At 36.7% G+C, this 24,591-nt stretch overlaps 3 protein-coding genes across 3 annotated transcripts in view; 1 reads left to right on the top strand and 2 right to left on the bottom strand.

Annotated features, from left to right (window-relative positions):
• The first annotated feature begins 1,979 nt into the window (after positions 1–1,979).
• On the top strand, positions 1,980–3,815 carry serf2a (small EDRK-rich factor 2a). Its single transcript, XM_081372914.1, has 3 exons — positions 1,980–2,095; positions 3,037–3,142; positions 3,302–3,815. The coding sequence occupies exons 1-3, from the start codon at positions 2,089–2,091 to the stop codon at positions 3,366–3,368; spliced, it is 180 nt and encodes a 59-aa protein (XP_081229040.1). The 5' UTR covers positions 1,980–2,088; the 3' UTR covers positions 3,369–3,815.
• rasef2 (RAS and EF-hand domain containing 2) lies at positions 3,602–15,067 on the bottom strand. The gene is made up of 17 exons (XM_081372913.1): positions 14,323–15,067; positions 13,150–13,302; positions 12,056–12,146; positions 10,611–10,706; positions 10,440–10,520; positions 9,774–9,889; positions 9,592–9,660; positions 9,405–9,486; positions 9,177–9,247; positions 8,799–8,982; positions 8,611–8,709; positions 7,592–7,733; positions 7,409–7,490; positions 4,620–4,734; positions 4,432–4,545; positions 4,281–4,357; positions 3,602–4,194 (listed from the first exon to the last, which is right to left on the bottom strand). Exons 1-17 carry the CDS (start codon positions 14,631–14,633, stop codon positions 4,092–4,094), a joined length of 1,986 nt encoding a protein of 661 aa, XP_081229039.1. The 5' UTR covers positions 14,634–15,067; the 3' UTR covers positions 3,602–4,091.
• A 4,658-nt stretch (positions 15,068–19,725) lies between these two features.
• The window catches only part of sema4ba (sema domain, immunoglobulin domain (Ig), transmembrane domain (TM) and short cytoplasmic domain, (semaphorin) 4Ba), a 63,704-nt gene continuing 58,838 nt past the window's right edge, over positions 19,726–24,591 (bottom strand). Inside the window, exons 14-15 of the mRNA XM_081373167.1 lie at positions 23,718–23,812; positions 19,726–21,598 (exon numbers count right to left, since the gene is read on the bottom strand). Coding sequence (XP_081229293.1) covers positions 20,835–21,598; positions 23,718–23,812 — 859 coding nt within the window. The 3' untranslated portion in view covers positions 19,726–20,834. The remainder of the gene's footprint in view (positions 21,599–23,717; positions 23,813–24,591) is intronic.

The following is a 24,591-nucleotide window of genomic DNA, read 5'->3' as shown; positions in this document are numbered from 1 at the left end:
AGCAACCAAGAAAAAGGCTGAAAAAAAGAAAAGATCTTTACAGAGACACTGTAAAATCATTTCTGCTGCATTAAATTAAGGCCATATAGCCATTTCAGCTGTTAAATCTTGAGTAACGATGAATTGCTTTGACTTGTGGAAGTAAAAACTGATAGTGTAGTTCATTGTAATGACATTGTGTTTTCCTCTTTTGTGCACTTTTACATAATACACCAACACTTGTTAACTTAAGTGGACATTTTATAACTTTCCAAAGGAAAGAAAGTCTAAGACTTTGTAATGTCCATTTGTTTCCATTGCACTGGACAGTGAATAAACCCTCTCTTTAAGCTTGCGCATCTGTTGCTATGACAGCAAGTCCAGGATGAGCTTCGAAGAACCAAACGATCCAAGATCATGCCAAATCGTCAACAATCAAATCCAGCTAACTGAGTTAGCGACGTACGAAGAACGAGCCCCTGAGCCATAGAGAGAAAGAGTTGCGACACTCCCATAGACCTCCGTTGTAAATAATGGCGGCGCTTTTAACCGCATACTTCCGGGATTTGAAGATCGGAATAGTTCTAAACACTGTCATTTTGGCGTTGGACACCATTCACTTACATTGCTGCGCGTCGAGTTGTTCTAGAGTTAAGTTGTTGAAATATCGACCTCTTTTGATTTGTCAACTGTCTATGTTGTATCAGAGGCCCTTTGCGATGCTTATACTGGTCTTAATTTGTATATGCACAGCGTAATTATTTATATTTTATGTTGGTTGTTTCAACCAATTTTCAAGCACTGCCTGCTAGCAGCTGTGACAGTAAGAGTTCGGTAATGAATCACTACCACCTTTATAGCAACTTTTATTTAATTTAATTTTTTGGGATATACTAACTTTTCATTATGTTTTATTGTCTTGAGTGAAGCGGCTTGTGAGAACAATGCTGGACCTCTAGGATTGTTATGGGATCACCAGTCCTGTCTGTTTCATGGATCACCTGCCCCTGGTTTTTGTTTTTCTTGTTCACACACACCCACACAAGCACACATTTTTGTTGTCTGTCATTGTTTAATAAAAAATATTTAAGCGAACTCTGAACGGACCGCCACGGCAGACCTCTTTGCGTTATCACGAAGGTAGGCTAATGGCTGAATCAAAATTTATAAGCAAAATCACGGGAATCAATAGCCTAATACAGCCCAGTTGTGCTAAAATAAATATCATGAGACGTCCATCATCAGATGAATGATATGGAAAAGTTAAGTTAGAGCCGCTAAAGCCAGTGCTACTACCCATGCGAACATGAACACTAAGCTTTTCCCTCCAAAAATATAGCCTAAAACTTAACTCCAAATGCAAAACTGACATTAACAAAATGCAATAATGCAATAACAGCTGAAAAAGTACTTGGGTGTGTGTTTTATTTTATATTTACCGTTCAATAATGCAATCGCTGCTGTCTGTCCCATAGAAGAGCATGACAGCCAGCGTTTTAGAACTATTGGGGCTTACATGAACCACGTGACAGCCATAGCGGCGACATCAAAGAGTGTCGCAACCACTGATCTATATAGAATGACATTATATAGATCAGTGGTCGCAACTCTTTCTCTCTATGGCTCTGCAACAGACCAGTGTGTAAAACTAAACTCTTGAACGTCTTTTAAAAAGTCTATGCCGTGAACTTCACATACTTTTGAAAATCCAGCGTTTAGTTGATTATGATAGGCGCTAATTGTCACAGTCGTAAATTTATTTACAAAATATAAGTTATTGAATTATTAACATTAGCTTCCAGATTTTTTTCCACAATTCCTAGTTTCTATCATACACCTGAGTTAAAACCATTATTTAACGGCTCTGGTTTAAACCTTCCAAAATAATCTTAATACAGTTTAACCCTTAACCTATGACAACCGTTCCTGACGTCACATGTCGCATCCAATCAAATGATTGCCTCCTGTACCGAAAGATCTCGCGATGCTGCCGATGCTTCAGAGCAAGTTTGACGACGGACAGTAAAGACATCGGTTGTTTGTTGGGTAATAAGATAGCGGCCCTTGGGGTGAGCTCACCTGAAAATCGGATAAAACTGATTAAAAAAAATGACAAGTGAGTATATAAACGGATCTTACTTGGGTCCAGTTTTGCGATATTTGGTCGCTGTCAGACCTAACGTTAAACGAGAGCTCTGACATCCGGCCACAGCGAATGTTAGCCTGACAGATTGAGTCCAATGGAAAATCGACTGGTCTGGATTTTGTAATATATAAGTTAAAGTTAATGTAATTGGACTGTATGTGTTTTGTAGGGTTCAACACACCGAATTATATGTATACCATTATATTTGTCCTAAGTTTTAAAAGTTTGTTGTGTTGGCATCTATCTAACGTTATATAATGTTGCGCTCACACACCCTTCATCATTGCCCGAATCAATTTCAGTTAGAGCTGCAGAAACAATCACTGGGGTGTGTGTGTGTATATATATATATATATATATGATAAATTGATCATAATGCTTAGGCGTCTTTGAGTCAAGTTATGCGTTCCTCATAAGGGCAACGTCGTTTCCTCATAAGAATCACAAAAGAGAACCATTAAAAAATATATATTTTTAAATACAAGTTTTGTATCATATGATACATCCGGCTATTAGTGTGACTGATAGAGTGAGAATATGGAGCTCACACTCGAGAGTTATTAAGACGCCCAAACCAAGCAAAATAACTTAAAGTCGTTCTATATCTACCAATAATGTTTCTTATTAACATTGTATTATGTTTTGCATTTTATTACAATGACAATTGAGAGAAACGTTTCTCAAAAAATAAAGTAATCCTAAATTGCTTCAGTTCAGTAAATGGTCATCTTGAAATATTTTCCATTTTAGAAAAAGTCATTAAAGATTACATGTTTACCATGACCTGAAGGTGGACATTATACTAAAATAAGTATGAACTATCAATCAAGACATGTAGAAGAGTTATTTTTTTCAACAAAATTGTGTCAGTCAGATCAGATATTTAATTCCAGCACTGTGTCCTCTTTTAGGGGGAAACCAGCGTGAACTTGCTCGCCAGAAAAATGCCAAGAAGCAAAGTGATATGCACAAGGGCAAGAGAAACGATGGTTTATCTGGCGCTGCCCGAAAGCAGAGGTAACAAAACTTGAGCTAGAAGCAGCTTCTCTGGAAGAAGCTCTCATTCATAATCTGTTGCTTAGTTTCTGTGAGTGAGAGAAATGGAAATGTGCTGCAGTTTAACATTGTAGTGGGACACTATTAACTGCCATTATCTTTCCGTGTATTCTCTTTTAGAGATGCTGAAATAATGCAACAGAAGCAAAAGAAAGCCAACGAAAAAATAGATTCTAAAGCCAAATAGTTAGAAGACATCAAATCCTCCTGACGATCTTAAGCCATCATTATTGTCGGTGTCATTTGACGGCATTCATCTTTTTCTTCTTGCTCTGGATTCAGCTGTACCATTGTTTGTACTTTCCTTTAAAGCCTTTTTTTGTACAACATCAATTTAGTTTGACTGGGTATTTACTTTACTGTGCACAGGTCTCTTTTCCTCAGCAGTATTTACCATGTAAAAAACAATAACCGACCCATCTCAGAAACACATACTCTTGTATTTTTATATTTCCATTACTAAAAATTGTTGAATAAAGTGTAACTCAAATCAGAGTTTGCTGCTTTTTTTTTTTAACAGAACATTAGAAGAATGGCTTCCAGACCGTTGATTTAAACTAAATAAATCTAAAACTTTTATTTAACACAATGTTAGAAACATGTACATGAACATCCTTCAACAAACAAGTCATTCAAATATAACAAATAAAAAAAACATTTAAATAAACATTGAACCCTGAAGTGAATTGATCATTTGTAGGCAAATGTACAAGTATACATTTGATCAGTGCTTTAAAACACCAAGGACACTTACAAAACAAAAAGTTGGCAATTGCTAAAGTGACTAACTTGATTCTTTAAAAATGGTTTATTAACATTTTCCCAATAAAGGTCATTTTATAAGGTGAAATAATTCTTTAAAAAGTTACCTTTACTACAAAGCACTGACATTAAAATAAATTTAAGACATTTAAACTCCACAGCAGTTGCTCAGCGTCTTCCTCCGTTTGTGAAGACTCAGATTCACCTGGGACTCTGACCTCCGCCCCAGTTTTGCATGTTTCTTTACTTCTCTGTGATAATGTTTCAGAAGACATTTGAAACCTCAAAACATTTCATATCTTTACTTAGTTTTAGAATGAGAAAGAGCTGATCTTACCTTGCTAAATGTAAAACGGCCTCGACGACGTTCGTCCCCTCTTTAGCACTCGCCTCACAGAACAGGGCGTTATAAGCCTGTCATGGACAGCAGCCGTTACAAATTGACAACATGATGATTAATATGTTCTTTCCACAAATCTGAGACTCACCATAGCAAGCTTTTCCCCATGGAAAGAGCTCACACAGCTTCCCTCTGGCCTCTCTGCCCTCAAATCCACCTTGTTCCCGATTACACACATTGGGATGTCCTTATCGGTTGACTCCTGTGAGGGAAAATTGACCGGATTCAGACTATAAATAATAAAGGAAATTTAAAGGTCATAATTTGTCACCGTACCTGAATCTGTTCCACCCATTCACGAACATTCAGAAAGCTGCTCTCAGACGTGACATCGTACAGCAGTAGCACTCCGTGTGCTTTGCGGAAATATGACCTAGCAATGCTGCGGAACCTGGAGAAAAGCAACAACTTTTTGAAAATGAATGTGAAGGATTGTCCAGTGAATGTGAAAATTAAGTATTGTCTACATACACTACAGCTCAAAAGTTTAGGGGTCAGTAAGAACTTTCAGTATTTTTTTCTCAATACTTTTATTCAGCAGCATTCATTTATTAAGACGCATTTAAAAATAATAAAGTATTTAAAAAAGGAATTACATTTTAAAATATATATAATTTTTATTTTATTTTTAAATGTAATTGTACGTAACTTCACAATATTATCGTTTAACTATCGATCAAATAAACCCAGCCTTGGTGAGCACATTTTTTTTTTTTTTAACAAACTCTTACTGACCCCAAACATTTGAACAGTACTTTATCTTCAGCATATGGTTCATTAGACAATTAAAACAGCAGGCAGCAACAACAAATCAAAGGCTTAAAATCTGAACGTCCCACAGGAATTACCCTTTACAACTAGAAATTCCTTCATGTAAAATAAAGTCCTCAAACATATATTTATGTTACAGATCAAATAACAAACAAAGGCTCGGTTTCACAGACAAGGCTTAGATTAAACCAGGAGTAGGCCTTAGTTTAATTAGGGCATTTAAGTAGCTTTTATAAAAGTGCCATAGGAAAAAAAAAAAAAAAACACCTTACTGGTGCTCATCTTGACAAAACAATGGCATTGATACATTTTAAGATGTGCAAGTTACTTTCAGTTAAAACAGCTCAAACATGCATTTTAGTCTGAAAGTAGACTTAAATCTTGTCTGTGAAACCTGGGGAAAGAATCCAACACAAGCTTCACATTTAAACCCTAGGCCTGCATGCCTGCCAATATTCCATTATTTACTGTAAACACGTTTCCCGTTCGCTTATACATGTGATTCAATTTATTTTCTGTGGCAACATGCCACATTTGTTAAACAGGACTGACGGGACATAGCCTGGTTAAAACCAGACCATTCTCAGTAGTAACTGAGTTATGGTCTGGCAACGCTTCATTAACTCGTTTCCAAAGGGGCGTCACCAACGGACGTCGCTCAAATGCCTCTGGGTGCAATTGGATAGACCTAAAACCAATCAGAGCGATCGTCATCATGTAAAGCCATATGCTGCGTCCCAATTCGCCTAAGTTACACTACGCCAGGGTTCACCAATCTCGGTCCTGGAGGGCCGCTGTCCTGCAGAGTTTAGCTCCAACCCCAATTAAACACACCTGAACCAGCTAATCAAGGTCTCACTAGGCATACTAGAAACTTTCAAACAGGTGTGTTGGAGCTGGTTGGAGCTAAACTCTGCAGGACAGCGGCCCTCCAGGACCGGGATTGGTGAACCCTGCACTACGCCATAAAAGTATGTACTCTTTTTGTGAAGAAAAGGTATTTACTTTTGAATGTGTAGCAAAAAAGGGACATACTACTTCGTCATCTTTATCGGACGGATCTGTCGCGTGCATCCTGTCACGTAAACTGCCCTGTCAATCATCTTGTCACAGTTAAAATCCTCTATTAAATCGAAATTAATTTCCTACCGTTTCGGAGAGAAATGTAGTAGCACGTTCATCTGCCAGTGGGTCTTTCATGGAGACTGCCCTTATGTGTTTGCAATTTGAATATAATAATGCATTTAAAAGTTGAACGGACGTCGCTCAAATGCCTCTGGGCGCAATTGGATAGACCTAAAACCAATCAGAGCGATCGTCATCGTGTAAAGCCCGCCTCAACGTTTCTGATTGGTGCCACGATTTCGACGGATTACAAATGGGCTTGAATGAGCTCTTTGCCAGACTACTTGAAGAGCAAATCTAAATTTGCTGGAACTTGTCTGGGTTTTCCCAGGCTAGACGGGACAGTCTTAACCATGTAAAATTCACTTAGAATGCAATAAAATGATATTGAAGAAATTAAAATTAAATCAAGTCACACTCAAAACACTAACGTTTACAACGTTTTAGCATAAACTAGCATTCAAAAGTTTTGGGGAAGTAAGATTGTGTTTTTGAAGGTCTCTTAGGTTAACGAAGGCTGCATGGATTTGATCAAAAATACAGTAAAACCATAATAGTGTGAAATATTAAAATTGTAAATTTTTCATTTTAATATTAATGAATGTGTATTTTTTCCTGTGATGCAAAGCTTAATTTTCAGCATCATTAATCCAGACTTCAGTGTCACATGAAACCATGATACATTCTTTGCCGAATATAAAGTGCAAAAGCAGTCACTTGAAAAATCTTAAGGAAAATCTCTCGTTGAATTTAGGGCTGTTAAAGTGAAAACAATACCAGCTCAATAGGCTTTTATACAGTCCTGCCAGAGACTGTATATTAGGACAGTCATGTTACATGATGATTTGAATGGTACGCAAGGGCGGCAGTGCACTGCTTCACAGGAGAGGACTGAATGCGGCATCATGTTTTCATAATCATTGGAAGCCAAAATCAAAACAGAAACAAATTCTATTAAATGCATCCCTAGTCATCAAGTCATCTTTGAGAGCAAGGGGCCCCCTGGTGGTTCAGGGGCCTTACACAACTTGTGTACTTTGCATATAGGGAGGGCCGGCATTGTGTACCAGCAGATAAATTTAGTATCTGTGCACCTTAATTCATATGTAACTTAATCATAATTTTAACTATCCATGTAGTTGGTTCTTAAATCAGACATACTACTTTACCTTTCCTGTCCAGCAGTGTCCCAGATCTGAAGGTTTGTTTTCTCTCCATCTACAAGCATCTTCTTGATTTGAAAATCAACCCCTGCAAGAACAAATTTTGAGCTCTTTGGATTCTATCATCATATTGTATTCATATGGTAACATTAAAGCTCATTCAAAAATAGCGTGGTTGCATGTTCTCACCAAGAGTGGTTTGCATATCTCCTCTGAATTCGTTAAGACTCAACCGTAGTAAAAAGCTGGATTTTCCTGACCCAGCATCCCCAGCCAACACCAGACGATACACTGGATCAAGATCTGTGTCATGCAAGTCGTCTTCAGTTTGCTATAGAGAACCAATGTACAAAGTCCATCACAGTGCTTCTCAACCTTTTTTACTTTTTACCAGTTTTATAGTGCCATCATTTACTAGATAAGATTAAATTAACCATTTTATAGCCAATAAAATATTTGAGCTTGCCATAACTACAAAAATGAATACTCATAGGATGCATACAAATGCTTAGAGTTATAAGTATTATTGTAAAGTCATGCCAGGTATTGAAATGAAACTTAAGATCAAATATCATATCTAAATTTAATTTATCATATCAAAGTTTCTCAAGTTAAAGAAAAAAAATTATAATTTATTATTATTTTTTATATATATATATATATATATATATATATATATATATATATATATATATATATATATATATATATATATATATATATATATATATATATATATATATATATATAGTCTTATGTCTTATTTTAAATTGTTTTATGTGATATTGAGGCCCCCAGATCCCTGAAGATATGATTAAACAGCATTTGATCATACACAAGATCCAAATGCTACTAAAAATAGTCCTTGGAATTAAGTTACTTGCTAACTGGCCCATAACTTTACAAAAACACTTTGGGCCTTTATAGTTTATCAAAACTACTGTATGTAGTAGTAGAGCTGAATGTTATGTCAGCAGCTGAGGCTATTTTCATGGCAAGGGTCGAGTTACAAGTTACACAAGAGTTGCACAAATACAATTTATTTAAAAAAAACAGCAGTTTTAAGATTACACAAGATGTATTACATTTACATATGATCCTAAAACTTTCTTGTAAAACCTTACTAATCAAATCCTTAAGTAAGCTTACTAAATAAAACATTGTCTACTTCAAAGATGTTTAAAAACTAGGGAGTAAGCAAGAACTACCTTGACAGGAAAAGCAGATAAGCGTCGCCGAAGTGAGGATATTGAGCCAACTCTGCTGCGAGGCACAGATCCCAAAGCTTCAGACTTCAGTTCCGACACCTACAAAAACATTAGTCATTTACCTAGATAGGAATTATACAGATACACAACACGTATAGTGTGAAAACTAGTGAAAGCTGAAGACTTGCCTCCAGTTCAGATGGAATAGAAGAGTAACTATGATGCACTGTCTCCACTGAATTATGGCTGTCATCACTGTCATAATCGCTGGCTGACATCGGCTCAGGGTCCGTCTGAAGGGAAACGCCACTGTCCAAATATTTATCAGCCCAGCACTTGACCAAGGACATAGTATCCTCTTCATTAGTAAAACTAAAAAAAAAAAAAAAAAAAAAAAGTTAAAAATAGACATTTAGTCCTCCATAGAAAAAAATAATAATATAATTAATATAGTATAATATAAACACACAGGCCTAAACAAAGCATCTTGAATGTTTACTCTGCATTTGTTGCAGTTGTACCTTGACAGAATAATATACTGAGCAAACAATAGAGGGCATAATTACCCGCTCTGATTCATTGTACTCTGTCGAATTGGTTTCATCTTCCTAGGAGGAATTTCATTTTTTGGTGAGAGCTACAGAAGAGCAAACATTTTAATGAGGATAGTTATTGTGTACATTGAAATGCATTCCAGAAACAATGCTGATATCCTTTATGATGGAAATCCAAATATTTGATCATGGTTATAAATGCAGTACCAACTCAAATAAAAAAAACCATTATATAGCTACCCGTCTTTTTGTAGAGGAGTTCTCCTGGCTCAGAGCAGAGCGTAGCCCATCATTGCTGTCATACAACGATTTGTTCACTTCCCTGAAAAAGTCAAACCTTTCATATCAAAACAAGCAAGAAATCCATTTCTTCATTACAATATTTTGATTCATTTGACCATTACAGAGAACAACTGAATTGACTAACTGGAGGATTTCTATATGACTGGAATAAGACTGATACTCCATCACCATCTTCTTAAGGTCATCACTTTCTCTGAGAAGGAAAAATAAAACAAAAACTCACATTTATGCAGGCTGTATGTGAGAACCAATGGCAGCAATCATCTTTACATACACAAACCCAGTCTGAAGCATCAGTATTCTCACCTCTCGTGTTGGAGTTTCTGGTCAGTGAAGGCATTCTTCAGTCCGTCCAACTCAACCTGGAGAACTGAGACATTCATCTTGGCTTTCATAAGAGAACTCCTCAGCTCCTCATTCTCCTGCAGAGAAACAAATGAAAGCTGTAGAGGTCATACATTTATCAATTTGGCATTTAGGGTGCAAATACAGAATAAAGGGTCATCTGCCCCACCAAATTCAGACAGATTGGACTAAGATGTGTCAGTGGATAAGATGTGGTGCCTCTAACAAAATGGTTCATAATTTGACATTTGCATTTAATATCAAAGTATGACATTTGCATCATACTGCATTTAAAAAGTACCTTTGTTTTGTTACATTTTTATTTGAAGTGTAAATCATTCCCATATTCTATTTCTATGGCCTTATGTGATAGTTCACCAAGACGTCTCAAGTTTTCAAAATAAAAAAAGTCGAAAATTTTTAATGAAGAAAAAAAAAAGTAATTTCTCAAAATATATTTTATCCACAGAAGACAGTCATACAGTTTCAGAATAGAGTGATGGTGAGAATTTATTTTTTGGGTGAACAATCATTTTAGATCAAAACTGGCAGACTTTACCTTACTCTCCCCTAAGGTTCAAACATTTCTGAAGGGCACTGCATGTGGTAGTAGAATCTGATTCATACCTGCATCAGAGCTCTAATCTGTGCTCTCAATTTGATGACATCTTCTCTGGGGCTGTTTAATTTCGACTCCTCTTGATACTGCTAAAATTAGAGAACGTAAGAAACAATGCAAGTTACACACAAAATATCGACAAACCCACATGCATTCGAATGAGAATCCCACATTCTCACCTTTGTGAGCCTCTCGATTGTTGTTTGCAGGTCTGCCAGCTCATTCTCATGCTTGATTTGGAGCATAGCAATGGATTCATCCAATTTCTTCTGCTCCTGTATGCATGAAACCCAAGAAGAGTGTTTTCCTTATATGCACAGGCCTAATAAAGAGGCATTTACAAGCTCTCATAGAGAAGCCTTTGTGCACAGAGTCAGGCTGGCCTTCCTGTTAAAAAGCTCACTGGGCTACAAGAATAAAGGTGAACCACTGAGCAAGAAGCTAAACCCAAAATCCCTCTTTTCCACTCAGCAAGACAGAATAAATACACATTTACATGTATGAACCCTGGTTATAGTAACTAATGCCATTTTAAAAAATATATATACATACTGTAGTAGTTAGTAACTTTTTTGTTCAAAATTAACAGTTTAAATAGTGAGTAAATACAACAATCCTTCCAAAACATGTTTTTGTCTTAACCCGTTTCACTATGGTAAGCCAATTATAAGCGTTTGTATTTCAGACCTAACATGGAACTAACACAGGAAATAAACCAGAATCAACACTGGCTTGGCTTTTCAGAGATTGAGAACTGAAAGATTTGAAATGTTAAAGTGACGTGGAGGTGGCGTTTTTATTACTCAACAGGCGAGTAAGGAACTATTGAACTGATAGAGTTCATTGTAAAGCATTTTCTATTGTGCAGGCTCATGTTAATCTGCAGTCACGCAGAGCCGAAGCACAACAAAAACAATGTTTTTACACAATGTGCATGCAGTTTTGTAAAAATGACAGTATCGCTATAGTTTTATTTAATGCCATGTCAGCATATGTGGCGATCTTCATGACAAAAAACGAATTACAAAAATACAAAGTTAGATATATACCCAAAATTACATAGTATCCCTTTAGTCTACAACACATTTGAATATCATTAAGAATTCAGAAAAGCATGACCTACTTTTAATTAATCTGCATGTAAAAATGTTACATTAACTCTTCCCCCCCCCCAATATGCAGCATCCACCTGGATGATGCGACGGCAGACATATTGCGCCAGAACACACACCAGCTTACTGGTGGAGAGGAGACAGTGATGAAGCCAATCAGTATATGGGGATGATTAGGAGACCATGATGGACAGAGGCCAAGGGGCAAATTTTGGCCGGGATGAAACTTATATTCAAGTTTTGATAAAAATAAAAAATAAAAATGCATCAAGCTAGAATAAAACTTTTTGGGTTTTTTTAAAGCAGAGTTCTTTCTTTTAATAGTTAGCATATATTTAGATATTCATACAACAAAATATTCTGGGGGCCATGAAATGCCATGTTTCAGATGCTGAAACTTGTTTGAATATTAATTCTTTCCCTGCCAGCATTTTTCAAACTATTGTACATAAATGTGGCAAGTCATAATAATAAAAATAGTCACTGAATATCAAACGTGTCTGACTTCTCACCTCTTCTCTGACCCTTTCTTCTGTGCGGGCCAGTTGCTGCTGCACGTCCTCCTCCAGCTCTTCTAACTGACAGCTGGTCAGTTCCTCTGTCCTGTTGACATCAAAAAAGCAAAAGGCATTGCCTGAACTTTTTAGAACCAAATGGCAACTTTAAAGTCTCCAGAAAGCAGTTTGAAACAACCGGTCTTGGATGCATTAAAGAGTTTCCTAAGACCAAGTGCACCGGTCTCAAAAGAAACGTTCCCTAGAGGAGCTAGTACTGGAGAGATGAATTACTCCTTTAAGCTACACTGTCTTATAATCATCAAGTGGGTGCAGTTGAGCAAACCTCTGACGAAAGGGAAGGGAGGAATGAAGGTGGGACTCTTGAGAAAACAAGCCGCAACTTTGTAAGGAGGACCGGAGGTGAAACAAACAGCCTTATGCTAAACACACAGTAAAAGGCCTGGACTGTGTTTCACTGAGAAAACAGAGCACTCAAACTGTGTCCACACCTACTCTCAAATTCTTGAGAAATACAAGGAGAAGGACAAGCTTAGTAACTCTGCACTAATTTTCAATTTCCTCCTTAAGAATGGAAGAGATTTTCTTCATTTTAATAATGTAAGCTTTAGAACCTGAATCCATTATATGCTGCTTACAGAACCAAAAAACACTTCCTGGACAAAAAAAAAAAAAAAAAAAAAAAAAAAAAAGGCCAGTGTTTGTCCACCAAATGATGAAGTAGATAAGAAGTTCACAACAATATTAGTGATTCATTAATCTGATACAGAACAGCACAATCTTCTTGTACTTACTACAATTGTGCACGGTTTAAATTCTGTGATAGTCTTACTCCCACTAGAGAGCTTCAGAAAACTTCCAAGGGGCCTCAGAATGACAAGCTTTAAATAATGAACAATTAAAATGCTAAAGAAAAATTCTTTAAAACGTGTAAAGGGACATGAAATTATATCGAGGTACAACTACTATTGTCCTTCAGAATATCTCATCAGCCTTGGCAATAACAATTTGAAAGGGCCAAACCAGCTGTTGTAAAACCTGTTTTGAATCAGCACAGCATCCCGGCTGAATCCTGGAAATGCTCCTCTCACCTTCGAAGACTGGTCTCGAGTTGTTCACTCTCCATCCGGTGTTCTTTGCTCTCGGCCACAAAGGCTTTGATGACATCCTCATATTGCTGCAGTAACAGCTCATCTGACGTGGAGTGGATTTGTTCATACAGCTCGCTCACTGCATCACACTGCCTGCAGACAAGGGGGGGGGGGGGGGGGAAGTGGGAACAGCAATAGCACAAGGACTGAATGAGCACATCTTATGTGGATGGATGAAGCCAGTTGTCAAGACAGGTATTGGCAGCAAAAAAAAAAAAAAAAAAAAAATTACAAAACGAAAGACTTTACAAAATGCAGATGAAAAACATTAAGAATCTTCTGTGTATACACAAATTTACTTAGTTATGGGCAGATAGAAACCATAGACTATTGTTTTTATATCCAGCCGAGTCCAGGGAGTGAATTTTCATGAATAAATAGTAGGATTTTCTGCATCTATGGTCCAAAATCTAAAATATATATTGGCCATTTCCACCACTGGCTATAAACAGAAAAAAAAAAAAAAAAAACTATAATAATAATAATAATAATAATAATAAAATAATATTAAAATTAAATTATAATAATAAAATAAATATATAAATTGATATATATATATATATATATATATATATATACATACACACATAGTCAGATTTAACTAACTTCTGGGAACGTATGTACGTACTCGCGCGCACACACCCAAACAAACACAAACATTGTTACATCCATCTTTGTGAGGAGATTCATTGACAAAATGCATTCTCTAGCTCCTTACCATAACCCCATCACAAGTGCCTAAACTGAACCCTTACCCCAAACCCAATTATAACCGTATCCCTAAAACCAAGTCTTGACCCTCAAACAAGCCTTTAAAGAGCTCTCAGAAAGTGAGAACCAGCCAAAATGTCTTCACCTTACTCTTTGTCCTCACTGGTCTAAAACTCAAAGCGGGCCTCACAAATTGCACAAGTCCACACAAACACACACGATATTTTTAAGAACTTAAACTACCTTAAAAACTAGAAAGTAGGCTAAACTAAACTAGTTTAAACATACGTTTATAACGTAGGCAAATTAGCCTATATTGTCTCGTGCATCTTAATAATGGCGCAAGTAAAAGTTTAACAAAATTAGTGAATCTGAACTTCACAAGTCAAAACATAAGCCTACCTTCCTAAATAAAAGGCCACATCTCCGTCTAATGTGTTTTCAAACTCATCCCAAGCGCTTCTCTGACTTTGCAAACTGTTTCCCAACAAAGCAAGATTGAGGGCTTCGGAAACTTCGTGAAAGCTTGACGAAAAGTCGTTGAAATTAATGTATCCGTCTCCATCCAGATCGAACTTGTTGAATAAAGTCCTGATCTCGTCCGCAGGGACATTGAGCTCTCGGCAAACAGTAGTGAAGTCCTCGTATTCGACTCTTCCTGACTTATTCCCATCACATGCTGCGAAAAGTCTCCGAAGGTCAGTTTGGTTCATCTTTTCACTTGACGAGGACAAGAAAACGCTTATTTAAAATACACCCGTGTACAACGACAACGCTCCAAATAACTTATGTGAAAGTGATAAAACGACGAAAGTGTTAGGAGGAATGAGCGTTTACATGCAGCCTACTACTGTACATCATTCACCAACAGGTGCGCGCGGACACCTCGGCTGAAACTAGAGGCAGGTTAGATAGATGAAGCATGCGTGATTGGATGATCGCTCATTATCTCGCGTGTAACAAGTTAAACTCGAGTTAGTGTGTCATTGGATACCCGTGGAGGTAGGCGTGCTGTAAAAGTGCACAACAATCTGAGAACCAGCCCATATTTACATTGGTCTCTCAGTCTGGGGAACTAAAGCAGAGGTGTAAAGTCCAGGGGTCAGAAAGTAAAAGGTCCTGCCATATGTTTATTCCACCCATGACCTCAGCCAGCTGATTTCACTAATTAGTTCATCTCCTGGCTGGAAAACTGTGCTAATTAGCAAATCCTGGTGACTGGAACAAAATACAGATGAGGACTTTTGCTTTCTGAACCTGGACTTTACACCTCTGCAACTAAGTGCTTAAAAAAAATATAGTATTAATAATATATATATATATATATATATTATGCTTTCTATCAACCAAAGAAGAAAACAGCGTATATAGTATATGTAAAAAGTTGCTGCATGCCTTACATTTTTAAACACAATAAACTTGGATGTTTGTCATTTCAACAAGTCATGTCATTTTTTGAGTTGATTCTTGCATAACTTATATAAAAAGTTGAGTTAAAGCAATGCAAAAACATATGCTGTCATAATTGATCATATATTATATATATATATATATCTGTGTGTGTGTGTGTGTGTGTGTGTGTGTGTGTGTGTGTGTAGACTACTGCCAGATTTTACTGTGCCACGTAATTATTTTTCTAATAGAAATTTGGCTTATTTTGCTATTAAATTTAGTAACGACTATAATAAAATTATCGAAAAATAAATTAGCAAACATCATCACCAAAATGACATCAGAAAACGCGGTCACGTTGACGTAGCTCTGTCGCGCGCCAGACGCCAGTGCGCGCGGTGGGTTCATGCTGTCGAGGGCGCTACTTTATTTCCCTTTCAGGTGTGGACTGCTCTTTATCTGCTGATGGACATTTGCCTTCCTTTGTTTGGTAATGTCCACCACGACACATAACCACACTCGTATTCCATACAATTCAATGACATTTTCTCTGAATTATAAACTGATTAAAGAGTAAGCAGGTTAAATAAATCAAAAAGTAGCCTGAATAAAAAGGTAGCCTATGAAATTTGTTATTATTTTTCATTGTCTCTCTGGCTGTGTCATTCTGCAAACAGGGCACCGCACCTTAAACTAACTCAAGTGTTTACATTCTGTCATAGTTAACTTTTAGCCTGCGTCAAATAACACGCGCATAAAGGGGGATTATCCAGAGGAACTTAATTATTTACATAACTGGATTTGAGTATCGTGTTGTTGTAACTATGTCAGCTATTGTGTGATACTTCATTTAACCTGGAAGAAACAGATAGTGGTGATGACCACAACGATTACGGCTATATTCAAGGATGAGTCGTTTATATACCGACAATTGCCACACGATGGCAGCATTATACGGTCAAACTCGTGAGCACTTGGCTCACTCCTTTGAAAAGTGAGATTTATATAGGCGACAGTCCCTCAAAAGTTTGGAAACATTACTATTTTTTTTGTTTGTTTTTGAAAAAAGTCTCTTATGCTCATCAAGCATGCATTTATTTGATCAAAAATACAGAAAAAAAAGTAATATTGTGAAATATTATTACAATTTAAAATGATGGTTTTCTATTTTAATGTGCTATAAAATGTAATTTATTTCTGATGCAAAGCTAAATTTTCATCAGGCATTACTCCAGCCTTCAGTGTTGCATGATCCTTCAAAAATCATTCTAATATGCTGATTTATTATCGATGTTGGGAACAGTTGTGCTGCTTAATATTTTTTTTGGAACCTGTGATAGTTATTTTTTTTTTAAATTCTTTGATGAATAAAATGTTAAAAAGAACTGCATTTATTCAAAATATAAATCTTTCTAAAAATATAAATCTTTACTATCACTTTTTATCAATTTAACACATCCTTGCCGAATAAAAGTATTTCTTTTAAAAAATATACTGACCCTAAACTTTTGAACTGTGTATATTGTTACAAAATATTTCTATTTTAAATAAATGCTGTTTTACGTTTTATTCATCAAAGGATCCTGAAAAAACTATCACAGGTGGTAAAAAAAAAAACATTAAGCAGCAAAACTGTTTCCAACATCGACAATAAATCAGCATAATTAGAATGATTTCTGAAGGATCATGTGACACTGAAGACTGGAGTAATGATGCTGAAAATTGAGATTTGCATCACAGAAATAAATTACATTTTAAAAGCATGAAAACTATTATTTAAAATGTTAATAATATTTCACAATATTTATTTTTAGTCAAATAAATGCAGGCTTGATGAGCATAAGAGACTTCTTTAAAAACATTAAAAATAGTAATGTTTCCAAACTTTTAACCGGTACTGTATTTGTAAAGATATTTACATAAAAGAGAGCCTATGAAACCTAAAGTGTCCATAAAATGTATAAGCTGACCGTTAGTGGTAGGTGTTTATGAGATATTACAGTAGGCCTATATCTTTTCATTAATCATATATAATTTGATGCCACTCGACTCAAAACTTTAGGTTGCAAGACAAGTTTCAAAACTGTAATTGACCCGAATGATGTTGAATCAGTAAAAATCAGTGGGTTTATTTCTTTTATTTAAAAAATTAAAATTAAAGTGCTTTTATGTACAATATAATAAAAACAACAAAACAGTAGTGATGTATAATACAAAAAATACATTTCACAACAGGTTTTTTTTCTTTACATTGGCAGCAAAATGTACAAATACACCTTTACATTAAAGTTTACAAGACATTAACTTACAATAGATCAGAGCATCTTGGTGCGCCATTATAAAGAATGTATCTGAGCGTTTAAGAGTGTAACAGACTACTGCAGTCCAGCAACTCTTATGTCTGAGTCAGCACTGAAATATGTGACTATACGACTATCTATATACGTAACTAAATCTACCGCTTGTAGGTAGCAGCTGATGTACAGTGAAGTTTTCACATTGTCTACTCTGTAAAACGGCACGCTAGTGATAATAATCAGATGATGTAAAATTTGCTTACAGTTTAAATGATTTTTGCATGATATCTTGAATGTGATTTTCAAACAGAGGTCTGAGTATATGTTTATTATTACAAATACATGTTTTTTTCTTCTTCTTTTTCTGTGCTTGAAATATGTTCAGTAAGTGTTTTGTGTTTGTGTGATTGATATATATATATTTATATATTAGGGGACCTCTGTAGATATTAATAAGCACAGTGGAGACATACCCTTGCAGTGGACTGTTGCACAGAAGACCATTCGATATACAGTGGCTTGCGACTTTAGGTGTAGTTCACCAGAGCAGACATGCATGTGAGGTTTGCTCTTTGTTCACGTGTTTTAGTCACAAAAAGGCTACAAGATTACATTTGATTTCCCGCAAAACCCTTTAAGTCACGAAATCTAGCTCAGAGGCTTTAACTAAACCATTCAGTTGGTACTTGCTACAGAAATGTCAGGAGAACATTCATCCCCAGACACTTTCATTCAAACCATTGCCACATTCTGTGCAAATACAATATATATATATATATAAAAAAAAAAGAATTGTAATGCATTCTGGTAAAAAAAAAAAAAAAAAAAGCAGAATGTAAAAACATTAAATGTCGTTCATTACCTTTCCTTACAAACACAATTGTACAACTTTGTGATCAAAGTCATTGTCCGTCAATATCACGAAAAAGTAAATGTCCCGCTTTCAAACATTCAGCATAAATTTAAATAAGACACGATGTTTCTATTGAAAGAAGAATTTTGGAACACTTTCAATCAATACATAACTACATTCACAATACAAATGTCTGTGTGATCTTTAAAGATCAATGGCAATGAAACATTACACACTTGGGTGGTGCAATATACAATGCTTGTCTTTGGGAATTTTACTGGAAATAGATGTTTCTTAAAAATTATTATTATTTTGTCCGTGTGTTCTATACATTTTTACATGGATCCTTATGTTGATGCTATACTAACTTACATTTGTGCGCAAGTTATTATCCCCATCCCCAATGCTTTGCAGTAACAAGTAATGTAGTGTTTGAAATCGAACCAGTATGTCACTCTTGGCAGCTGACGATTTATCACGTAGTTTCATACCTATATGTCATTGCTCCCACCCAAAAACATCTGTTAGCCTGCTTTGACTTAAGGTGTTATAGTGAACATGGCACTTTTTCATGAAAAAAAAAATCTGCTGGTCACTTTACACTCTTCGGGAGCATAGATCTCAAAGCTTAGCGTAAAATTGGCGTGTAAAGTCGTTTTCATTCTGTCCGAATGCAAATTCATTATTCAGATTTACAACATGGCAATATAAATGTCTTTAATTTGAGAGAAGTACACTTTTGAGTCAAGAGAACAGCTCTTGAGAGATCCGTAGACCACTTGGGCTTCTGAGAGATGTGAAATGAGAGAATCTAAAATATTTTGGCACAAAAAAAAAAAAAAAATTGGATCGGTAAACGTTTGGTCACTTCTATCGACTATTTATGATATACTTCAAGAAATATTTCTGTAGAAAATTCTGCTTTCATTTACTCATGTTCTTCCAAACCTCTGTGACTTTCTTATGCTGAGCACAAATTCGAAGAACTGTTTTTGTCTAAACAATGAAAGTCAGTGGGGTCCAAAACAACATTGGACCCCATTGGCTTTCATTGTTAGGACAAAAAAGGTGAGTAAATGATGACAGAATTTTCATTTTTGGGTGAACTATACCCTTTAAACTAGAGGTTCTCAACCAAGGGGCCAAACGGGCTTCAAGATAACTTAAAAAGATTACAAATAAGACTGAATAAGCAATTAAATAAGTCAAAACAAACTAAAAATCATATAAATCGTTCTTGTTTTTTTTTTTTTTTTTGTCTTTAAAGAACCAGGATTCCAAAAATCTCTATATATGTACGAGAAAGCCTCGTTTTAAAAGTGTGATTTGTAGAAGTCATCTAAATTAATAAAATCTTATAATTATAAAACATCTTTTATCAGGTAGAAATTATTATTATAATTTATAAAATCCTTAATCCTTATCTGCTGAGAACCTCTGCTTTAAATGATTTTTGAATTCCATTGATCAATTAGCATCTGATTGTGGTTGGGGTTTAAAGAACATAGAGATAATCATATTTCTGCATCTTCAGAATGTAATTTGTGCCTTGGGATGTAGTCTTAGTATTGCTAACATGCCTTCTTTGGAGTCCTCTACACATTGAAACCTCATTGTGGGCTCTTTATATGCCTAAATCTCACTTGCATACTTTATTTAACATGTGTACCTCTGAAGAAGCGGTGTAGAATACTGAGGTCGTGGCATCACTTATTGTACTAGGACAGCCGTGTACTGTTTTGTTAGCTCTCTACACGATGCTTCTCCTTTATGTGATTTGCATAGTATGCCTGCTATGTGCTGAGGTCATGATGATATACTGTGCAAAGGTTTTGCATATATCATCAAAGCTTTGTTTTGATGCACCACTACATCTCACATTGAGTTGAAATGTCAGCTAATCATCTCACGTCAGGCACTATGTTTAGCAGAGACTCTATTCTAGACTAAAGTTTGAATCTTCTCGTTCACAGGACGACCAACTCTACGCCGCGGACCGAGGGATGAGATGGGAGCATGACAGGTTAGTGAACCCTGAGGGCATCGTATTGCTTTCACACAGATGCCACCAGACATTTTTGGACGGAGGACCGGGGCGGGACGACTGGATTGGCGTCTCTCGCAATGCCCACCTTATTTTTTTCAAAGTGTACCCGAGGCCTTGCGTCCCGCTCGCCGTGGCTCTGGGTGCTTCACAGACTTGGCAGTGACTGAGAAATGTGAACAGATCACCAAGACAAAATGAGAGGAGACAAAGTGCAAAATAAAACCCAGTGATGGTACGTTTCCAGTCATTTTCAGTCTGTCCCTCCCTTGGTGCTGTTCAGTTCAGAGGCCACTATTTTTTTTTTTAACAGTCATCCCAAACAAACTTAAACAATCGAGTCTTTGATTTCCGAGCCCAGTCGTACTCGAGGCCGCGGGCAAGTCGGCGAGATTTCCACGTGGCTCTCTTTTAAGTTCAACGGTCTCTTTTCGGATTCCGAGAAGCTCTTGCTGTTCTCGGGTGAGGAGCATTCGTGGGTTGGAGTGCTGCAGATGTAGTTATCATTGAGCGTCTGGTAGCCCTTGTGGTCAGACACAGAGGGCGGGATATTGTTGCCATTTAATGGAAGGCTTTCCGTGTGCTTCCCTGGAATTCGCGGTTTCTTCTGTTGCATGTTGGGGCACTCGCCTTCCTTCAGCATGGACTTCATCCTATCTCGGTTCCTGTATGCCACGAACAGCGACAGGACCACCAGGGAGAACACCAGTAAGGCACACACAACAATCAGTTCATTCCAGTAGGTTTTGGTTTTCTGCGGCGACCACGTTTCCCCTGGCAGGATAATCGCCTCCCCTTGGGGCACGAGCTGCGTTCGGGAACGTCCAGTCAGGGTGGTGCTTTCGTGCTCTGCTTTAACGCAATAATTGGCCAGAAGCTGTTGGTAGCCACCTTCTTCAGACCAGCATTCATAGATCTCCTCCCTGTCCACTTGGGCTACAACCACCAGGCCGCCGTCAGGACTAGGGTAGACGAATCGCTCGGCGGTTTGACTGTACTCCCATCGCCTCTCAGCCAAGTTGGATCGCAGCTTGCAGGGTAGAACCGTAAATGTGTTGACTGGTATTTGTACCACATGACATGATGGAACACCTGTGGGTAAGATGGGTCTTATTAGTTACTAATAAATCAAACATTTATCTGACATATTAGCAAACCACCACGCAACCACTTCAATCACTTACAGTCTATCAGAGCATCTTGCCGGAGGCACTATGTAAATGTGTTTGGTCATGCCACATGCCACAGTGCTTTTGTAATTGTAACAGCTTGCCTTAGCCTCATGCACTCTATAGCACTTTGTTGGAAATAAATCCTACAAATAGTGATTCACACTGTTTAGATATTGTAAAGGGCCTTTCACAGTGAGCGTGATTAAGTGATGTATGTCGCGATGACGCTCTAGAATCGAAACAATAGATTCTAGAAAAAATGGAACAACAGACCCTTTCCAAAAAATTTGAATATCATGGAAAAGTTTATTTATTTCCATAATTCCATTCAAAACGTTAAACTTCCATAGATTATAGATTCAGGGCCCACAACTTAAACGATTTCAAGTATTTAGTTGTTTATTTGTACATAATTTGGGCTTCCAGCTCATAAAACCCAAAAATGAGAATATTACATGAAATCACACAGTAATTACACAGTGATACCATGGTCATTGAACCAGGTTTTGGTTATTTTGGCAGTGTGGGCAGGCGCAAATCCTGCTGGAAAATAAAGTCAGTATGAAGTGCTCTGAAAATGTCCTGGTAGACGGCTGCGTTGAGTGGACAGCACAGTGGACCAACACCAGCCTATGACATGGCTCCCCAAACCAACACAGACTGTGGAAACTTCACACTGGACTTCAAGCATCTTGGACTGTGTGCCTCTCCATTCTTCCTCCAGACTCTGGGACCTTGGTTTCCAAATGAGATGCAAACTTTGCTCTGATCAGAAAAGAGGACTTTGGTCCACTGTGCTTTATTCATTTTCCAGCAGGATTTGCACCTGCCCACACTGCCAAAATAACCAAAACCTGGTTCAATGACCATGGTATCACTGTGTAATTACTGTGTGATTTCATGTAATATTCGAATTTTTTGAAATCCTGTTTTCGTGGGTTTTATGAGCTGGAAGCCCAAATTATGTACAAATAAACAACTAAATACTTGAAATCGTTTAAGTTGTGGGCCCTGAATCTATAATCTATGGAAGTTTAACGTTTTGAATGGAATTATGGAAATAAATAAACTTTTCCATGATATTCTAATTTTTACGTGTGACGGCGAGATTTTTTTCGCGACTAGTGTGTCGGGGGTTTTTTTTCTCATTGTCCCGCGATGAAACAAGCCGTCCAATTAGATTCCAGCTTACCCGAGCCAATGCTGTTGCACAAAAGTGTGAGAGTGATGGCACTATTTTGAAAACCTGTACACCAAAGAAAAGTATGAATGGATGTTGAGTGTTATCAGTGGTGTTTAGGAACTGATTTATTCTTACATGTTCTTTATACAGATTATCATTTCTATTCATTTCCCATTATGTGATATGGAGAGATTGAAAAGCGTACAGAGTGTGTCAGTGAGCTCATTCGCTCCAGAGCTTCCAATCATATCATGTGATCATAACTCCTGCCCTTCTGAATGGCGACGTTGTGTTCATTTCCTCATTCCGAGCTCAGCACATAAACAACTGAGAGAAGCATTTCTACAGATGAAACATGAAGCCAAATAAATTTATGATTACGACGATATATGTTCTGTATGTGTTTTTCATGTGGCTCGGGGTCTTTTTTATAACAATAAAGAATGATAAATGCTAAGCAGGTGTTGCGTTCAGTTCATTATAAAACACTACAAATAATGCACGCCTGCCCATTATTTAATCAAAATCCACTTTAGATCGCAGTCGGGGGTTATTACACACACTCGATGATGGTTTCTGTGTAGTCCCAAACTTTATTTATCTGTTTATCTCTTAATTTACTGTTGTATATGTCTTGCAGCGGACGATGTTAAAGCCAAATGAGAAAACCTACGAGATACATACATGAGGAGAAATGTATTCTTGGTCAGCGCCACCTATCATGCCAGCGTGAATTAGCTGAAGGCAATCAATCGTTTTGCGTTCAGTGTGAAAGTGCCGTTCGTCAGCCATTCGCTTAGCTTTATCGTGTCATGCTCAGTGTGAAAGGGCTTTTTTAAGCATGGCTTTTACTTACGTGGTGGAATCGGTCGGCTTGGCATTAAACGAGGGCTTGGCATTGTCTTTTTGCACATGGCGGTGTTGGCATCATCTACATCTTGTTGCCATTGACTAGGAAGAAAAGAGCAGAGACTAAAATTCAGTTCATACATAAAAAACACTACAAAAGTTTGAGGTCAGTAAGATTTTTTTTTAATTACTACTTTTATTTGACAAGAACACATTAAATTGTTCAAAAGTAACAGTAAAGATATTTTTAATGTTATAAAAGATTTATATTTCAAATAAATGGTGTTCTTTTGAAATTTTTATTCATCAAAGAATTCTGAACCATATCACGGTTTGCAGAACTGTTTTCAACATTGATAATAATAAGCACCAAATCACCATATTATGTTTGATTTCTGAAGGATTATGTGTCACTGAAGACAATAAGCCTACTTAACCATAAAGTAAATCTATTCTATGATGAGTATTCATCAAATACAAAAAATAATTTTAGTATTTTGTCATGGTTGTTCAACTGTCATCATAATCATCATAATCATATCATAATTTAGAAAAATGAAATTCTTGAAAAGAAAACCTTAAGTAGTTTGGCATAAATAAAAATAAATTAGCAGTTTTGTTCAAATATTATTAATATATAAAAAACTTTTGTCTGCCAAATCAAAGTCATATGGTGCAACCAACATGCACAGCAATAAAACCAGGAAATTATGTCAGAGGACCCCTGCAAACCCTCATTGGATGTGTGTCAACCCAGGTGAAAATAAAGTGTACTTGAGTGCACTAAAAAAAACACTTAAATACAAGAAAGTACATTTGTAGTACATTCCTATTTTTTGTGCTAAAGAAAAGTTAAAAAATTATACACTATAAATACACTA

The sequence above is a fragment of the Scardinius erythrophthalmus genome (genome assembly GCF_964197995.2).
Source record: "Scardinius erythrophthalmus genome assembly, chromosome: 8".
Lineage (NCBI taxonomy): Eukaryota > Metazoa > Chordata > Actinopteri > Cypriniformes > Leuciscidae > Scardinius > Scardinius erythrophthalmus.
Note: the sequence above shows the minus strand (reverse complement) of the source record. Positions and strands in the feature narration are given on the sequence as shown.